The 19,764-nt window shown below is 42.9% G+C and overlaps 1 protein-coding gene across 1 annotated transcript in view; it reads right to left on the reverse strand.

Moving 5' to 3' along the window:
* Positions 1-327: 327 nt before the first annotated feature.
* CUNH20orf202 (chromosome unknown C20orf202 homolog) overlaps positions 328-19,764 on the reverse strand; it is a 26,679-nt gene continuing 7,242 nt past the window's right edge. The window contains 3 exon segments of the mRNA XM_006922022.1: positions 328-561; positions 4,318-4,391; positions 4,394-4,492. Of these exon segments, the coding sequence (XP_006922084.1) occupies positions 328-561; positions 4,318-4,391; positions 4,394-4,492 (407 nt within the window).

Below are 19,764 nucleotides of genomic sequence, written 5' to 3' on the forward strand. Positions count from 1 at the left end.
AAGGATAAGATTACTGTCATGGTGCCTGCCAGAAGCCATGTAATATGTTTGTGTTTTCAGAGGGTCTTCACATCTAATACTATATTTGCGCCTCATCAAACAACAACAAAAAAAATAACAACAAAACAAAACAAAAGCACTGATAACTGATAGAAAAGGAACCAGTGACCCAGAGAAGTTAAGTGATGGGTCCGGGGACACATAGTGGATAAGGGCAGAGGTGTACCCAGAGATTTCCTAACTCCCATTTCAGTGCTCTCCCTTAACAACATCACAAAGCTTGGACTAGTGGTGAAAGGGTCCAAGCCCAGGATCATCTCTAGCCATTTACGGGAGGGAGCTTCGTCTGCTATCTACCCTTTGGAGGAGATGGGTCAGCCGCCTGGATGATATGGGCTGGCAGCTCCTGCCTTCAGAGCCTGCTCGAGCTCTGATGGGGGATGTCCCTCCGCTGGACCTGGCATCCTCCCATTGGGCACTCTCAGCACGCAGATCCTCCAGGACACTGTGAAGATGCTTCAGCGTGAGCAGGAGCCTCTGGTCTTGGACCTGCATCTCAGCCTAGGAAAGAGAATAAGTCTTTGGGGAGGTGGACAGAGCACTGGACATTCCCCAGAAAGCCCTATCCCATCACTGTCTCATAGAAGATAAGCCTACAATTTCGCAGAAGCTGTGTCCTCCAATGCCTCAGTTTCTTCATTTGCAAAATGAAAAGCAAATTACTTACCTTTCAAGGCTCTTATGAGGACTGAATGAATTAGCCTCCACTCTAAAATATGACATTCTGAGCTACCAAGGTCTATGATTATATTTATCATCACCATCATCGATATTAACTCCACTATATGCTTTAATCGTCACTGTAAAAATTATTTTATAGGAATTAAGAAGAGAGTGACTTCATATTAAAGTAGAATACACCCTGTAGGCAGGCAGGAGCCCTTTGGAAAACTGATTCTCAGCATAAGGTCCAGGGAACCCCTGGGTCCCAAAAGCCCTTTCAGGAGATCAGCAAGGTCAAAGCTACTTTCATTACAACACTGTAAGATACTATTGCCCTTTTTCATTTTTCATATCTTATGAGTATACAGTGGAGTTTTCTGGAAGCTATATGGCATGATATGCCACTGAACGCAGAAGCAGAGATGAGATTCCAGCTGTATTTTGTTAAGGAAGACACTAAAGAAATTTGCAACTATGGAAAACAGTGCCACTCTTCATTAGATATTTTCTTTGAAAAATATAGTTTAGCATTTATTTTAAATAAAATATTTTATTAACATGTCATGAGTTTACTATTGTTATTTTTAGCATGCATGAACAAATGCTAAAAATTTCAGTTTTGGTTTCTAATTCTGTCAATACTGATATCTATAACTCACATTAAAAAGAATTTTTTGATGTCTCTAATAATTTTTAAGAACACGAAGAGGTTCTAAGACCCAAAAGTTTGAGAATTGCTACTTTGAGATTCTCTACCATCCCCACTCACCAGTCCCCTCTCCTCTCATTTCCCGTTAGGGCTGGTTTTCCCCACATATTTTCTCTTTTATGCTTTCTCTTTTAAGATGTTAAACTTAGAGCACTGGAATGGGAGTTAGGAAGTCTCTGGGTGCACTTCTGTCCTCATCCACCATGTGTTCCTGGACCCATCACTCAACTGCTCTGGGTCACCGGTTCCTTTTCTATCGGTTATCGGGGAATTCTTACACATGATATAAAATTTTAAAGCTACAAAAAGGCATATAGTGTAAAGACTCCCCCACTTCACCTTGTTCTATTGGACAGCTCAGTCTCCTCCCCAAGAGGTGACCACTGGGAATGGATTTCCCTTCTGAAGCTACCTGAGGCACAGACGATTAGATACATGAACTCTTAATCTGTCTCTCTCTGTTTCTCTCTCTGTCTCTGACCCTCCTTTCTGTCTCTGCCTCTCTCTGTCTCCGTCTCTGCCTGTCTGTCTCTCTCTCACCCTTCCTCCCTCCCTCCTTCCCTCCCTCCCTCCAAGAGATCATTATTTCTCCATTAAAAATAGTATTTTTATTTTCATTTATTTTACAAATGAGAAGATAAAGCTCATTTCCTCCATTCCAGCAACAGTAATACCACCAAGAAAGCAGATAGCTAGAAAGAGGAAACTTGAAGGTAAAAGTCAGATCACCACCTGAGAACAGTGAGATTCCTTAGGCTGCACCTCAAGTGGTAGCAGAGCCATACCTTCCTAACTCCTGGGAAAACATTAAATCTGTTTTCTCAATTTTAGGGTTTTCCTCCCACATGTTTCATTTTTTCTGTCCAGTCTTTAGCACCAGCTCTGCTGGGTATATGTGAGAAGGCAATGAGGCTTGGAAGCAGTGTTAAGGGAGGTGGTGGCCTCAGTGCCTTTGGCTTTGAGGGTGGGCCCCTGGCCAAACTGGCTTCAACAGTAGGGAAGTGTCCCGTCTCATAAGGTGAGAGGTCCTGTGGTAAAGTTGGCTCACGGCTCAGTTTGCTCAAGCTTTGCGGTGCGTAGTTCTGTCCTTCTGCATTAATGCCACTTAGTCGTCAGGCTGGTTTGCCTTGTCACTAGACAGCAGCAGCTCCTTCCCTCTTTTAGATCCCACCAGGACTTTGGGGCTTACATGATCCCAGGGAAGGAGAGAGAGCACTGGACTTCGGTCCATGTTAGTCACTGAGGTTACTGAATTTTTCCTTCTGCTGCATGAAGTGACTATCCAGTGCTGGTCCTTCCCTGCAAGGACTTCTTGGCTGGGCTCCAGAGGGGCCCTGGTAGAATCATGTAAATTCTATGTGATAGAGGTTAAAAAACAAAAACAAATAACAAAACAAACAAACAAACAAAAACAGGCTTCTCTAGGAAGTTCACAAGTCAGGGATCAGCAAGAGGAGACTTAAGGATCCCTCTCTTGGCATCACATGCAGGGAGGTCCCTGGGCCTGACAGGCTGTGCCTTAGGTGGACTCGCCCCTGCCCTGCCTTGTTCCCCCTCTTTATGGGGTGAGAGAGAGGTACTTTATCAGGTGAAAACTGGTACTTTGGGTTTAGGAACCAAGCAGTCTCAGCATGGGCACCCAGTATTTAGGGGAACATGGGAAAGACCTGCTGCCCAGCTTCTGGACCTCTGAGGACTATAAGAAACTGAAGTTCCTGCTGCTAGAGCCCCCGGCCTCAAGAGAAGCAGTACTGGGTCAGCCCCTCCCACCTGGGTGAAGATGGGGTTGAGTTCCAGCTGATCTGTTGCCTGGAAACCCAGAAAGGTCATTTTGAACAATCCTGTCTGTCCTTCCCCAGGAGAATCTGGGGTATTGGGGATATAAACCTCGGGTACCTTCTGAGATTCCCTGAACCACCCCCTTCTTGCTCTCGGCTGATGTCCCCACACACTTTGTGGCACTCCTCTATTTTGGAACTTGGAGAAAACACCACAAGGAGAGGCATAATGCCTGGCATCCTGAGCAGCCACCCAGAGACCAAGAAACAACTCAGGAGAGGTAGTTCAGTTCAGGAGAGTTAGTGCCCCCTAGGGTGGACCTTTACCAACAGAAAATGGGAGACAGGAGTGAGCAGGGCAAATATATTTCCTCTTCTCTCTCCCTCAGGGTGCAGATCCTCCTTCAACGACCCCGCAGAGAAATCCTGCACAGAGATAAACCAGATGCTGAGAGAACCGCTGAGCCTCCTTAAGGCTCCTTCGGAAGTGGCAGTCAGCTTGGTAATACAATGCATTGCCTGGCATAGCACTGGCTTTTGCCTCCACTCTCTTTTTCCCTCACTCTCACTACTCTGGGCTTGTATCTTCAAATAAATCATTAATACCCCAATCTTTGTGGGAGCCTCTGCTTTCTAGAGGACCCAGGCCAAGACAGTGGTTATACTCCAGGTCCACCTGGGTCAGGACCAACATAGATGCGCCAAGCAGACACTACGTGAATTATACGATCTCCTCACCGAATTCTTGCAGCAACCCCTGCAGTGTTGGTACTACTGTTATCTCTGTCTTATGATAAGGAAATTGAGGCTCAAAGAGGTAAAACCACTTGCTGGAAGGTACAGAGCAGCAGAGCTGGGCACATATGCACGACTCAGTGCAATTCTAAAACCAGTCTGGCAAGCACTGCACCCAAAGCCTCTTATGTAGGCCATGACCTACTTATCTCAGTACCTAAGATGGTGGCTGGTCCCAGCAGGGTGCCTGCAGGGCCTACACCCCAGCGTGCAGCCTCTGCCCCAGCCAATAGGGCACCTGGGAGGGGGGCCCAGAAAACCTTGGAAGACATGGGGCAAAGGCATCAGGTAAAAAGAAATGCAAAGCCTTACCAGCTCCTTTCTCAGCCACTCCAGAGTCTGCCCAAGATTTGGGGTTGGCTCTTCTGCTGTTTTCATCTCCGTGTCCTTGGTGAGACCTTGACGCTGACCTGGTAAAGGGCTTGAGAGCCCTTTGACTTGTTCAGTCTCCCTCCTGCTTTAGGTTGTAAGCAGTCTGGCCAAGTCACTAAGGATGGAGTTAATGAGAGCAGAAAGTGGCTCACATTGGAAAATGTAGGTTTTTTTTTTTTTAAAGGGCTTCAGTGCTCTGAATAGAACAAAGAGGGAGGGCAGGAGGGAGACCATTGGGATATTGGTATCTCAGTGCCTGCAGGTTCCAGAATCCAAGATCTGATGCCAATAGGATCACGGACACTGTAAAGCTTTAAATAATAAGAACAATAATTATTACGAGAATAGGTGTCTCCTTCTGAGGGCTCTAAGTGAGATAGATATATATATAAAATACACACATATATATAATCTCTCTACACGAAATCTCTCTCTATAAAAATATATATATTCTATTATGTATATTTAAAATCTCATTTATGCACATACATGTAATATATTTGTATATAAATTTATATATGAATAAAATCTCATTTAGAGCAAATACACCATCTACTGCATCTGCATCCCATCTCCTCTCTCCCTTCCTCATCTACCCATAGAGTCTAGATAAAGGAAAATGCTCACTCTCCAAGTCTCCTTATTTCTGGGATGCCCAGGTGTCCCATTTCTAGCAAATGAGATCAAAATAGAAATTTGCTATTAGACTTCTAGGAAAACTTATACCTACCTGGTAAAAGGAAAAATGTCAGTGATGCTCCCCCTTTACTCCTACTTTCTTCCCCTTCCTTCTGCTTCAGATGTGGATGTGATGCTTGGATCCACAGTAACCATCTTGCAACCCTAAGACAAAGGCCAGGAAAATTGCAGAGGCATTTGAAATCACGGAGTCACAGAATCACTAACAATAAATCCCACTTTTAATTAGGCAAACACAGTCCTAACTGACATACCATTTATTTTTCATAACACTACGAAGTGGGTGTCCTTTAATTTTTTTCAACAAACATTAAGTGCCTACTATTTGCCAAGTTCAGCTGTAGGCATGGGGGATATAGCCCCAAATCAGAGAGACAAATGTCCCACTTTCTTGGAGCTGGCATCATAATGGAAAGAAACAAACAATAATCAAATTAATATATGATGAAAATAAATAGGACCTATTCTCATGTAGGTTTTTAAATTTTTTTATTCTACCCACATGAGGTAGGAACCCCAAACCAAGAATTAACATAGTGGCCCCAGATAAAGAGCTGAGGTGACTCACGAAACAAACTCAACCCATTCTGGAGGGGCTGCCTCAACCCAGGATACCCAAACTGTCCTGAAGATGAATTTACAATCCAAAATTACAAGACACACAAGGAAACCATTCACCGGAAGTGAGAGTCAGCAGATACCATCAAAGGCAGGATCAGACCCTTCTCCCTCTAAGAACTTCAGATGAAGACAACAAAAAAAGTATTCGGAAAAGAATTAAAGCCATATAAGAAGGAATCAAATATATAAGAAAAAAAGACACTATTAAAAAAGGCAGATATGACAGACTCATGGTTGCCAGAGGTGGGGAGTAGCCAAAATGGGTGGAGTAAAAAGATACAAACACCCAGTTATAAAATAAATAAGTCATGAGCATGTAATGTACAGCATGGTGACTATAGTTAATAATACCGTATTGCATATTTAAATGTTGCTAAGAGAGTAACTCTTAAAAGTTCGCATCATAATAAAAAATATTCTGTAACTATGTATGGAGATGCATATTAACTAGACTTACTGTGGTGATCATTGTGCAATAATTACAAATATCAAATCATTACATTGTATGCCTGAAACTAACGTAGTGTTGTATATCAACTATACTCCAACAAAAGGCAGATTTGCAAGAGAACTAAATAAAATTTATAGAAGTAAAAATTACAGCAACTGCTTATAAATTAAAGAAAAAAGAATATACATTTAGTGGAGCTCTGTAATATAGAGCTAGGGCAGTGGGTGGACATAGGGAGGCAGATTGGACTCAGTAGGAGGAAAATGTAGAATCCTTCCAAGCAGTGGGCACTCGGTGGAATATGGAAGCACAACCCATATGGTTAGGGAGGCTGGATAAGGGGCTCTACTGCTCAGTGGTGGGACCTGGGGCTCATTCCAAGTATGAGATGAACTGGGCAGGAAAAGGGGTGTTGGATAGGAAGCCAGGACACCTGGGTTCTAACCCAGCTCTACCAAATTTTCTATGTGAACTTAGACCTCATCCTTCCCATCTTAGGCATAACAAAATTCAAAAGAGTTACTGCATTAAGTTGTAAGAAATGTCACATTTCTTGTACACTAGGGTTTTTACAGCCTGAGGTGCCTTCTGACTGCCACATATGAGAAAATTTTATGTGCAATTTCACCTTATTGAGCTGTTACCCTTTGGAACCAGAGAGGACCTGAGAAATTCTTGTTTGCCACATTCATACCCCTTCTGAACGCAGGGGCCAGAAATGATTTCTTCTGGACAGGTAACCAGGCTTTGTGTCACATGAACCTATAATTATGGGACAACTGCCTGGATCAGAGATGAGTGCCTCAGCCCAAGGCAACCATCTACAGACTAGAGAGGAAGGAGATCCTTGGCTTATGGGTGATAAGGAGGAAAGGAATTATATTCATCTAGTGGTGACCAAATGATCCGATCAGATCTCTTGGAGAATGTAAATTTGCCACAGATACAGGGGTTGTCATAAAGACGCTGTATAATAAACCTCCCAAACGCCTTACCTTCAAACAACAATCACTTGCTTTTGCTTTTAGTTTGTGGGTTGGTGGGGATGGTCTACATTAGACTTCGGATTTGCACATGTGAGCCTGCTTCATGGGTCTCTTGTCCTCTTCCTGGAATCACTGGGCTACTGGAATGTGTTCTTCTCCTTGCAATGGCAAAGGATACAAGAGCAAGTGAAACCATGCAGGGCCTCTTGCCACACTGTCGCTTTTACCACATATCATTAGGCAGAGTCACAGGCCAAGCTCAAAGTTAAAAAGGGTCAGGGATGTACACTCTACCTAGGAAGAGGTCACATCGTGTGTGGAGTTGGGGAAGGGTGAAGAAGTGGGACTAATTCTACACCAGGAAGGAAATTAGTTCAGAAATGGGGCCACAGGCCTGGAGGGGCCCAGAGAGAAGGAAGCAAACAGAAATCACCAGGTGGCAGGAGCTGGCGATAAGAAGGATTGCTGGGTGGCAGTGACAAGAGACCCAGTAAGAACTAGAGACTTGAAGAATCTAGACCAGGTATCACGCTAAGCCTTTGACATACATACTTCATTTCATCCTCAAAACCTATGATTGCAGTTCCCAAACCATGTGCCAAGGCACCCTGAAGCATGGCAGAAATCTCACAGAAGTACTGCAAAATATTTTTTTAATTTTGAGGAAAACACAGTAACATCTGTCGGGTACTGTGCAAACTACGATTATTGTTTGAACTTAATTGCTTAACAAACAACGATTAGGTGTTATTTGTGCCTAGCACACTGCGAAAATGTTGCCGAGATGCTAAGGGAGCTGTGAACTGAGAAAGTGTAGGAACCTCTGCCTATGAGGTAGCTACCATAAAATGCAGTCATCTGCAGATAATGGCAAAGTTATCTGCAGATAACTGCATTTTATGGTTGATTACAGATAGATCCTATTATTAGCCCCTTTCTATAGATGAAGAAACTAAGGCTTAAAGTGGCATGGATTTTCTTAGGATCACCCCAGCAAGTAAATAATGGGGCTGGAATTAGAACTTGTTTTCTCTGACATGTATGCAGGGTGTTGTCTGTTGTCTTACAGTGATGGGGGGCCAACCAGGGGCCCAAGCTAGGACATCTGCCACCCTCCTGGGCAAGTCCAGTGGGTTTTCTGCCCAATACAGTTGTGGTGTTGATAGGAATGCCTGACAATTAGTCTGGTGCTCTGTCCTTGGCCTCCAGTGCTCATACCTAACTGCCCTGAAAAGCCATTTCTTGTGGTTAACTTGTTTGATGCACTTTCATTTATTTTTAATCCCACTGTTAGGATTCTGGCTCATAGCACAATTTATGTAATAGATTCAGAAATGCTTGGCATGTGGGGATAGGGGGAGATGGAGTCAGGAGGCCTAGAAAGGGAAGGAACTTAAACTCTGAGTGAGGAAAAATGTCCTCACCAAATACAAAGCCAGAATGGCCATCCATTCATCATCCATGGGCAGCTAATAATATGGCTTCCATGCATCAGACCCTGCACTGAATGATGGGGGGTACAGCGGTGAGCAAGAAAGACCTCATGCCTGACCTTGGGGAACTTATGGTCCAGTTATTAGGAGGATCTCCCAGGTGGGGCAAGTGGACTCAGAGATGTCATTTAGCTCTGCTTCCATGTCTGACTCCTAGCAATCATGTGGTTCAAAAATTATACTTTATACCACAAGACTGGCACATATATATGTAGAATGAATACATGAAAGAAAGGAGTAAATTTGTGAATGAAGAAACCATGGCTCAAATGGAGATGTGAGTTGTCTAGGCAAGTCAGCAACTGTGGCAAAAATGGCAGGTTGCCCTTCACTGTCCCTTCTTCTAGTCACATGTGGCAAAAGATTACATTCCCAGACTCCCTCACAGATGAGTGTGGTCATGTGACAAAGTCTGGCCAATGGGATATAAATGGAAGTGATTTGTGCAATTTCTGGGTTGTGTCCTTGAAAGGAGAAGGAGGGTTCCTGCCTTGTCCTCTTGCTGACTAGAATATAGCTATTATGGCTGGAGGTGAAGCAGCCACTTAGACCACAAAGTGGAAGATGATAGAGCAACAAGATAAAAGCAACTCAGGTCTCTTGTGACTGGTGAAGCCACCATGCCAGGCTTAACTGCAAAGTATACCTTTCTGTAAGAGAGAAATAAGTTCTGTTTTATTGAAAACACTATTATTTTCATTCCCTTTAATGCAGGAGTCAAACCAATGTCCTAAAACTATAGCAGCAGAGCTAGTAGCAGGTCATTTCCATTGACTTCCCCTACTCAGGCCCTTTCTATAATTTTTCACCCGTATATTTTATTCTCTTCCAAGTCTTTTCTTGTTTGTAACTTGATCTGCTCCTCACAACAGCTCTGTGAAGTCCATTCTAGAGAGAGAACTTCTGTGATGCTCACAGGGCAGACAGGGAATCCAAGATGCAAGAGTAGTAGGTGATCTGTCCTGAGGCACATGAGCAGAGTTATCCACATCTCCCGGGTGAGGCAAGTGGGCTCAGAGATGTCATTTAGCTCTGTTTCCATGTCTGACTCCTAGTACAGGCCCCTACCACCCTTATGGCTGTCCCCTCTCCTCTCTTGGGCACCTTAGCCCTCATCCCTACTTAGTAAAATATAAATCAGGTGGATGTTTAGCATAAAGCAGCTTCCACATGTGAGAGCCCTCAAACCATCCTACACTCCCTTCCTGCCACACGAGCACATGCCATCACACAAACCAGAGGGAACACAAAAGTGGAGTGTAGTTGTCTTGGAGGCCCCAACACTGTCTCTCCTTCTGTGGCCCTTTGGTCCAGACAAGCAAGACCAGTAATACAATCATCTCTCTTGTACCTGTGTCCTCAGAGATCTCAGGACCCAGTATCTGTGTACTATCTCAGGAACCAGTATCTGTGTACTATTTTGGAAAAGTCCAATGTCCTCAAGTCAGGAAAGCATAGCCTCTGACCTGACAAGGTGGTAGAGACTCTGGTAAAACAGAATAGAATAGTGGGAAGAGTGTCCCTTGGCCTCAACTAGCCTTGGGTGTGACTCTGAGGCAAGTTGAGTAATTGATTTGAGCCCCAATTCCCTCCCCATGTGGATGAGCTCCAAGTTCCCAAGCTGTCGGAGTTGGGGTAAGTGGGTGGGACCGGGTAAGATAACCCACATGAAGCCCAGAACAGAGACCAGACCACAGGAGGTGTTCCATCAAGGCTCCTCCTTCTCTTCTCTTCCTGGCCCATCCTCTCCCAAGGGAATGGCTATAAATCCAGCTAACCCAGAGCCACCAGTGCACCAGGCCCTCCTGGCCTGGGGATAAGGGCACATAGATGAGAGAAGACAAGGCCCCTGCCCTCACAGAGCTGCAAGGAGGAGGCACTTGCTCTTACAGAGGCTAGGAATGGGGACCTCGATTTCCCTTCTTTCTCTTTCCAGGGCAGGGAGAGATCTCAGCACCCCGGTTTTCCATTCCTCACAGCTGAGAGCTTCAGATAGACCAGATGGAGAAGAAGAGAATGCCAACCAGGTGGCTAAAGGTGTGTGTGCATGTAGGCATGTGTGTGTGTGTGTGGTCACACCTTCCAAGGCCTGGACATGTCCACCAATGCATTTCCTTAAATCCCTGAACCAGTCCCATTACGACAGTATCAGAGTTGCTCCATAAAAGCATCAGAGCTCTAGGAAAACCAAATGAGCAAGGCTGGTGCCACAGGGTAAACATAAAAAAAGTGAACAAACCCAGACACCAGATTCGACAAGGTGCCCAGAGGCAGATGAAACTGAATGAGGTAGGAGAGAGGAGGCATGTGGCTGATCAGCCCTGGGACTCCAGGTCTGTTGTCTATCTGAGATCCCAAAAATCAATCTGGAAGTCTGAGGCCCTTGGTTTGAGTTGTACTTCTACTGACCCTCAGATATGGCTGATCTCTTCACTCTTTGGCACTCAATTTTCCCAAATGTAAAATTGGGGATAATATAAACAAATAGGAATTTTGCATGTGCTTTGAAAATTATGATGGAACCCAGCATAGTGGTTATGAGGACTGAGTTGGGGTCTAAATTTGAATCCTGGATCTATGGTATACCAGCTGTGTGACCTTAGGCAATTTGTTGACCACTCTATGCCTCCAATTCTTCATCATGAAATGGGGATAATAATAGCACCTATGTGATAAGGCAGTTAAAATGATTGAGTTAATATTTGTAAAGCACTTAGAACAGTGTCTGGCATATAGAGAGGCCTATATAAGTGTTTGTCAACCGAAGGAAACATACGAGTAATTTATTACTATTACTTCATTTCTGAGCCTGTAAAGTGCTGTTTCCTCTCTTGTGAATACTTTTCCTTTCTTCCCCTTTCTTCATCTAGTGAAATCTCAATCTTATCTGAGTTATTCTCTCATATCATCCTCCTGGACACACTGTAGACTTTTTTCAGTTTTCTCACCTAGAACATATGAGGTCAGATTAAATCTATATTTTTCAAACTTCAGCTACTCAAATATCTCCTTCTCAATTTTTATGTACCAACTTTGCTTTGATTTACTTATATTTGTCTTTAAACTGATCATGTTAGGTAGGAATAGTTTTTTTTCTGCATGACAGAAAATCTAAAGTAATAGTAGCTTATACAAGCTAGGAGCTTACTTCTCTAACAAATAAAAGTATGGGAAACTATCCTAGGCTGGTGTTTCCATGGTCAGCTGGGATCCAGATTCTTTCAATTTTGTTGCTCCCCCATCCTAATATGCTTCCACCTCATGATCCAAGATGGCTGCTCCAGCTCCACCCATCAGGTCTGCATCCTGGCAACAAGAACAACAAAAGGGGACAAAGAGAGCACAGCCTCCTTTTTAAAAAGAGCACTTAATATATTTTTCCCACACCACCTCCTCTGATAGTACAATAGCTTATTGTCTACTTGGTAATATCTAACTGCAAAGGAGGGAAATGGAATCCTTATTTTGAGTGCACTGTGCTAGCTATTGATCAAGGATTCTACCCCAGTAGAGAAAAGGGAGCATGAATACTGGAGGAGATTATATGGTGCCCCAACTTTACACTGACATATTTTTTTCTGTCCTCACTCTAAGTAATATTATCTATGGTATCTTTAGTTTCATGAGCTAGTTATGTTTTCCTAAAATACATAAAAATAAATGCCTAGTCATTAAAATGATTTCATATAAGTATATATAGATACAGATATGGCATAGATGGTGGTGGACTGTTACTGCTCCTAGTGATCCATACCTCTCCGTATTCATACCCTTATGTAGACCCTTCCTCTTGAATCTGGACTGGCCTGTGACTTACACTAAAGCAATAAAATGCAGCAGAAGTGACCTGTGCCTGCTCAACCCTTGGCTTTAAGAAGCTTCAACAGCTTCTTCTTTTGTACCCTAGGGAAAGCCAAGTGCCACATAAACACTCTGACTACCTTGAGACCACCATTGTGTGAGGAAGCCCAAGACAGTCAACTGGAGAGACTGTGTGGAAGAGAATAGAAAAACCCTGCTGACAGTGAGAACCAAGACTCCAGATACATGGCCAAGTCTGAGCTTTTCCAGTCACCTCCTAGCTGTTTGTTAACTTGGAAAAGAGCAGAATAGAGCAGAATTGACCTGTCCTCACTGAGTTCAGCCCAAACTGCAAAACTGAGCAAATAAATTATGAGTTTTCTTTTAAGCTGCTAAGTTTTGGGGTAGTTTCTTATGCAGTGATACCCAAAACACTTAACTATATAACACCTAAAATCATGTTATGTACCACTACCCTTTGGAAAATTCTGGATTAAGTGATGCTCTCACATTCTACAAGAGGTCTCCATTCTCTCTCTCACAGACCCATACATCACAGATAAATAACTGCAGTGGATTGACTGAGGACCTATCCCCTGCCAGCACAACCACAAAAACCTCCCAAATTGTCTTTCTCTCTTGTCCCTTGCACCTGGGAGCAGCCAGAGGAAGAATGTTTTCAAAATGCAAATCTGATCACATCTCTCTCCTGCTTATTATCCACTGCAATATTCACAAGGAGTCTTCTTAGGTTCAACTACACACTCAGACTTAACAGATGACCCGAAGCTACTCTTGGCATTGACCTACTCTGTGGGATATAGTACAGGAACTTCAGCTTGCTAGCATGGCAAAGAATGTCAGCATCAAGCATTTCTTTCAGGGAGAGTCCTTGCTGCTGTCTATTAGAGCAGTACAGCACAGGTGCAAGGTGATGAGATCCCTATTTGGTGGGTACAGGAGTCATCCTGGCTTAAAAGCTTCATGTCCCATGGGAGCCAATACCTTTGGAGCTGCCCAGTTATATGAGTCACCATACTCATGAAGCCCAAAGCGTGATTTCCCACCAGGTACTTATAATTCCTCCCACCCAAATGCAATCAGGGTTCTTTTTAAAACAACAACAACAACAACAACAACAACATTTTTAGAACAACCTTAAATTTACAGAAAAATTGGGAAAAGAGTACAGAGAGTTCCCATATACCCTACATTCAGTTTCCTCTATTATTAAGACCTTATATCAGTATGGTACATTTGTTACAATTAATAAACCAATGTTGATACATTATTAGCTAAAATTCATACTTTATTCAGATTCCTTTAGTGTTTACTTAATGTTATTTTTCTGTCCCAAAATCCCATTGAGGACACTATGCTACATTTAGTCATCATGTCTTAGCTGTGACTATTTCTCAGATTTTCCTTGTTTTCGATGTCCTTGATAGTTTTGAGGTGTACTGGTCAGGTATTTTATAAAATATCCCTCAATTGGGATTTGTCTTAAGATTACCTCATGGCTAGACTAGGGTTATGGGTTTTGAGAGGAGAATCACAGAGGTAAAGTGACTTCTCATCACATCATATCAAGGGTATATACTATCAACATGATTTGACTGTTGATGTTAACCTTTATCACCTGCCTGAAGTAATCAGGTTTGTCATGTTTCTCCCCTCCCCAACTCTTTCATACTCTCAAAAGTCACTATGTTCAGACCACACTTAAAAACTGGGAAGTTATGTTCCCTCTCCTTGAGGTTGGTGTATCTACATATTTGGATTTCTGCATGAGAGATTTATCTTTCCTCCCCCATTTTTTCATTTATCACACTTAGGTTACAATCCAATATTTCTTTATTTATTTTGTTGATCGAAATTTTCCAGCTTTGGTCATTGGGAGCTCTTTCAGTTGACCCCTATGTCCTTTGATGTACTCCCATCATTCCCTGTGTGTGTGTGTGTGTGTGTGTGTGCACGTGCGCACGCGTGTGTGTGTGTATTTTGTTTGTTTATTTAAGCACTTCCTTACTTTCTGGCAATATAAGATGCTCCAGGCTCATCTTGTATATTTCCTGCCCCAGTCCTAGAATCAGCCATTTCTTCCTAGTTCCTTTTATTGGAGAATAGTATTAGAAACCAAGATCTGGGCACTAGGTGTGCTCATTGCTATTCAGTATCATTGCTTCTAGGATGTCTTGGTTGACAGAGAAAGGAAATATATGGGTGTATACTAACCTGTGTGAATATACATATCTATAAATATTTCTATATGTAATCATCTGCATCTATGTTAACTTAAGCATGAGTTCATATTGATATCTCCAATTCTAATCTGTTACCACATGGATTATTCTAGCCTCCTCCTCACAGGTCATTTTTATCATAGCAACGTTGCCTAGTAACATAGTGGACATATGTTTGTCTGTTTCCAAGGAAACAGAGCTAGACAGTTAACCAAAGATATAATTCTCATGCAAAAGAGGAAAAGATTTTAACCCTTTAATCTCACTAATCAGTGGCTACCCACTGCTCTGAAGATAAAGAACTAACTCCTTGGCCTACAAAGTTCTGCGGTGACCTGGCCTGCTGAAAATCTAGTTATGTTTCCTACTATATTCCTTACTGAGCTCTCCATAGCAACCACTCTAGTCCCCTTCAAGCCTCACAGTCACCATACTCCCCCGCCACCAGGGCCTCTGCCGATGCCAGTCCCTCTGCTGGACCTCTCTTCTTTGCCTTCTTTATCTGACTGCCTCTCATTAATCCCTCTGATTTCAACTCAGTCCTTGCTTCTGCAGGAAGGCCATCCTCATCTCCCAGGCTAGGTCAGCACTTTGTTTCAGGCTGACATAACACTATGTACATAACACTATGTACCTTTCCTTTGTAGCACTTACTACAGTCGTGGTGTTACATTTACTTATCCTTTCTCCCACTAGAATACAAGCTTCTTGGGGGTACAGATGAAGTCTACCTACTAAAACCAATATATAATAGGTGCTCATATTCTCTTTGTTGAAATTCTCATTGTGTTCATCCATTCTTTTCCCCAGTTCAGTGAGCATCTTTAAGATTATTACTTTAAAGTCTTGGTAAATTACTTATCTCCATTTCACTGAGGTTTTTTTTCCTGAGGTTTAATCTTGTTTTTGTTTTTTGTTTTTTTTTTGTTTTTTTTTCATTTTGAACATATTTCTGTGTTTCCTTTATTTTGTTTGACTTTGTGTTGGTTTCTATACAGCAGATGAGCCAACCACCTCTCCCAGTCTTGAAAGAGTGGCCTCATGTAGAAAATGAACCTTGTCATTCAGCCCTGCCTCAGCTCTTAGTTGTCTCTCAAACCTTTGTGTTTGTCTTATTATATTTTTAATAGCTCCCTATAGTTGAGGGTATGCCAAGACCTATCAATGTCCTAAAGGGGAGGATCATAGCATGCAAATATATATAGTCTTGTGGGACTACAAGTGTAAGCCCTACTGGCTACCAGAGCCAGGTGATCTGGAGGTATCCCCTAGGTTACAGCTGCAAAATTCAGGGCTGCAGATGAGTGTATAAGCTCTTTTCTAGGTGATACTAGTGGGCTGGAGCATGACAGAAGGAAAGTGCCAAGATGGCATCCACAGCCTATGTTCCTTGAGAGCAGCTCCACGGGTCACTAAATGTGTGCCAAACCTGAAACCTACCCCTCAGGCCAAAGATCCAGGACAAGCAAAGAGGCCTCCCTCACAGAAAGACTGGGGGTGTGCTTCAGTCCACTGTCTGTGCAATGCCCTGGAGGTGGCAGCTCGCCAAGAACTGTCCTTCCAATTGTCATGGTCCCATGGGACCCAGGAATGAAAGACACCCTGGCCACCAAATCTAGGCAATCAAGGGCTGTTCCCTAGGCAGCAGCTGCAAAATACAGTGTATCAGAAACATATAAAGCTCCCCTTCAGGAGACACTGGCACTCTGGAGCATGTCAGAAGGTACATGCGGAGGTAGTGCCAGCCCTCTGAGATCTCTGAAAAGGATTACAGTCAGCCCCTAGATGCATGCTTAATTAGAAGTCTGCCCCTCAGGCCTCAGTCATGATGATTAGGCAATAAGCCTCCTTCACAGAAAGACTGAGCTCCAGGGTCTGTTGCCTCTTGCCGAGGTAGCTGTTTAAGAACTCTTTCTCCTTTGGACCCCCAAGCAAAGGCCCACTGGCCACCACAGCCAGGCAATGTAGAGGTGTCCTTTGGCAGTATTCATAAAATTTGGGGTGCCAGCTAAGAGTATAACATAAGCTCCTTTCTGGGTGACACCAATTATTAAAGTCCATGGGACTAGGAACATAAGCTCTTCTGGTCTCCAGTGCCAAGCAACAAGAGGTGTCCCTTAGGAAGCAGCCACAACAATCATGGTACCAGATGTGTATAAAAGCTCTGTTCTGGGAGATACTGGTGCTCTGGAGCATGACAACAGGAGAAAGTACCTGCCAGTCTCCATCCCCGGAGAGTCTTCCAGCAGGCTCCTACATGTGTGTGTTAAATTAGATGCCTGTTCCTCAGGCCACAGCTTTAATATAAGCAGTTCCTTCACTTTAAATCTGAGTATGATCGGCTGCCTCCGAGCTGGGCCCTGGGGCATGTGAGTCTGAGTGTATGACACTTTTAAGAGCAATTTCTCAAATTGCTTCAGTCTTGTAGGTCTCAGGATGCAAGGCCCATTGTTTTCAAAGTTAGATGTATTGGGGGCTCATATCTTAAGTGAATGTCTTAAAAGTTGGAATGCTCGACATGGAGTTTGAACGCTTTGCTCTTCAAAGAGAAGCTCTGGGTTTTGAGTTGCCTCTCTGTTGTGGGTTGCCATGCCAGGGGTGAGGTTTACAGTGAGATTGTGCCCCAGTCTTTCCTAGATGAATAAAAAGAAAGGATCAATCAACTTGAAGACAAGACAGTGAAAATGACCCAATTAGAGCAGCAAAAAGAAAAAAAGAATGAAAAAAAAAAGTGAAGATAGTTTAAGGGAATTACAGGAAAACATTAAATAGCCTAAGATTTGAATCATAGGGCTCCCAGATGAGAAAAGAAAGAAAAGGGGGCAGAAATATTATTTGAAGAAATAAACACTGAAAACTTTCCTAACCTGGAAGAAGGAAACAGACATCCAGATCCAGGAATACCAGAGAGTTCCAAAAAAGAGAAACCCAAAGAGATCCATACCAAGACACATTATAATTAAAATGTCAAAAGTTGAAGATAAGGAGAGAACATTAGAAACAAGAGAAAAACAACTTCTTATGTACAAGGGAACCCCCATAAGATGATGAGCAGATCTTTCAGGAGAAACTTTGAAGGTTAGAAGGGATGGCATGATATATTCAAAGTGATGAAAAAATAAAACTTCCAACCAAGGATACTTTCCCCAAGTGATCATTCAGAAGTGAAGGAGAGAGAAACATTTTTCCAGACTAGCACAAGGTAAAGGAATTCATCACCACTAAACTGGCCTTACAAGAAATGTTAAAGGAACTTCTTTAAGCTGAAAAGAAAGGGCACTAGTTAGTAATAAGAACATATGTGAAAGACTAAATCTCACTGGAAGTTAGATACATAGTAAAGGTATTGGATTAATCACTTATAAAGCTAGTGTGAAGGTTAAAAGACAAAAATAGTAAAAAAAAAAAAAACTACGATTACAATAATCGTTGAAGGGCTACACAAGATGAAAAGATGTAAAATATGACATCAAAAACATAAAATGTGTGTGGAGAGGGTGAGAGTAATAACATTGAGCTTTACAATGGGATCAGACTTATGTTGTTATCACCTTAAAATAGACTATTATAGATATGTTGTTAAATGTAAGCTTCCTCTCATGGTAACCACAAGCAAAACTTATAGTAAATATACAAAAGATAAAGAAAAAGGAATAAAAGCATACCACTGTAGAAAATCATCAAACCACAAAGGAAGAGAGCTAAGAATAGAAAAGAACAGAGAGGAACTACAAAACAGCCAGAAAACAATAAACAAAATGGCATTAAGCACACACCTATCAAGAATTATTCTAAATGGATGGAGGGGAAAAAATGATGTAGATGATAGAGGCTCTGTTCATCCCTCTGGCAACCAAATCAAAGTTGTGACACACACAAGGAGCAAATAGTAAGGAAAAATCACCTGGGATCTAGATGAACAAGCCATACAACTAGGGAGAAATCTAAGAAATCACACTGCAGTGACAAAAGGTAGGACCGGGCGAGGATGCGAGGATACCTGGCCCCAGCAGCTGAGTGGGAAGGAGGCTGTGGAAGTGGCAGCGGCAGATGCCTCTTAAAGGGATCGCTTCCATGAGTAGACTTCTGCGGTGATGGACCTGCTCACTCTGAGCCCTGGTGCTGGTTTGGCTGCACAGGGACTTACAGGATGACACTGAGTTATCAGAGTGAGGCCCACAGCAAGGCCTATCCTCCAGTCCCCCAGCACTGGCTGTATCCATTGTTCCTCTTTTGAGCCCTTCTCCCTCCCAGTGCGCAGACCCAGCACTGCCATAGCAGAGACATCATCAAACTGGATAACAGAGGTTGCTCTGCCCAGAGGATTCTCTGAAACTCTGCCTCCTCCAACTCCCGGCTCCACCCAAGCCACATCCAGGTGTGTCCTCAGCAAGTCAGGTGCTTCTTGCTGAGCAGTGCCTAGACTCACACTGGAGCCAGCTGGCCTCGGCTTCTGGTATGGCCTTTTGAGGCAACTATAAGTACAGCATCTGTGGATTGCTTGCTGAATCTTAACAGGTGGCCCTGGAAGGGTAGAGGATTGGGCTAAGTTTGGCCTACGGTTGAACCCCTCTTAGGATTGTGCCACTGGACACCTACTTCATAAATCCACACTAATCATTGCTTAGTACATAGAAACATACAGAAAGGCAGCCAAATGGGAAGACAAAGAAGCAGAAACCATATGAGAGAATCATATGAGAGAACAGAGCACAGATCTAGAAATAATGAAGTCAAGCAGTAACAGATGTGCAAAACACTGGTTATAAAGATGCTCAATGAACTTATGGGAAGGGTAGATGAATTCAGTGAGAATTTCAAAAAAGAGATTTAAAAAACCATACCATAAAATTATAAAAGGGAATCCGTAAGAAATGAAGAATACATTATCTGAGATGAACAGATTAGAGGAAATCAACAGAGTGGATAAAGAAGAGGATCAAACCACCGATATAGAGAATAGAGAAGCCAAGGCCATGCAATCAGAATAGCAAGAAAAGGAAACCAGGGATATAATAATAATTTAAGGAGCCTATGGGACAAAATTAAAAGTAACAGCATCCATAGGGGTACCTGAAGAGAGAGAATAAGAA

This window comes from Pteropus alecto, unplaced genomic scaffold (genome assembly GCF_000325575.1).
Source record: "Pteropus alecto unplaced genomic scaffold, ASM32557v1 scaffold45, whole genome shotgun sequence".
Lineage (NCBI taxonomy): Eukaryota > Metazoa > Chordata > Mammalia > Chiroptera > Pteropodidae > Pteropus > Pteropus alecto.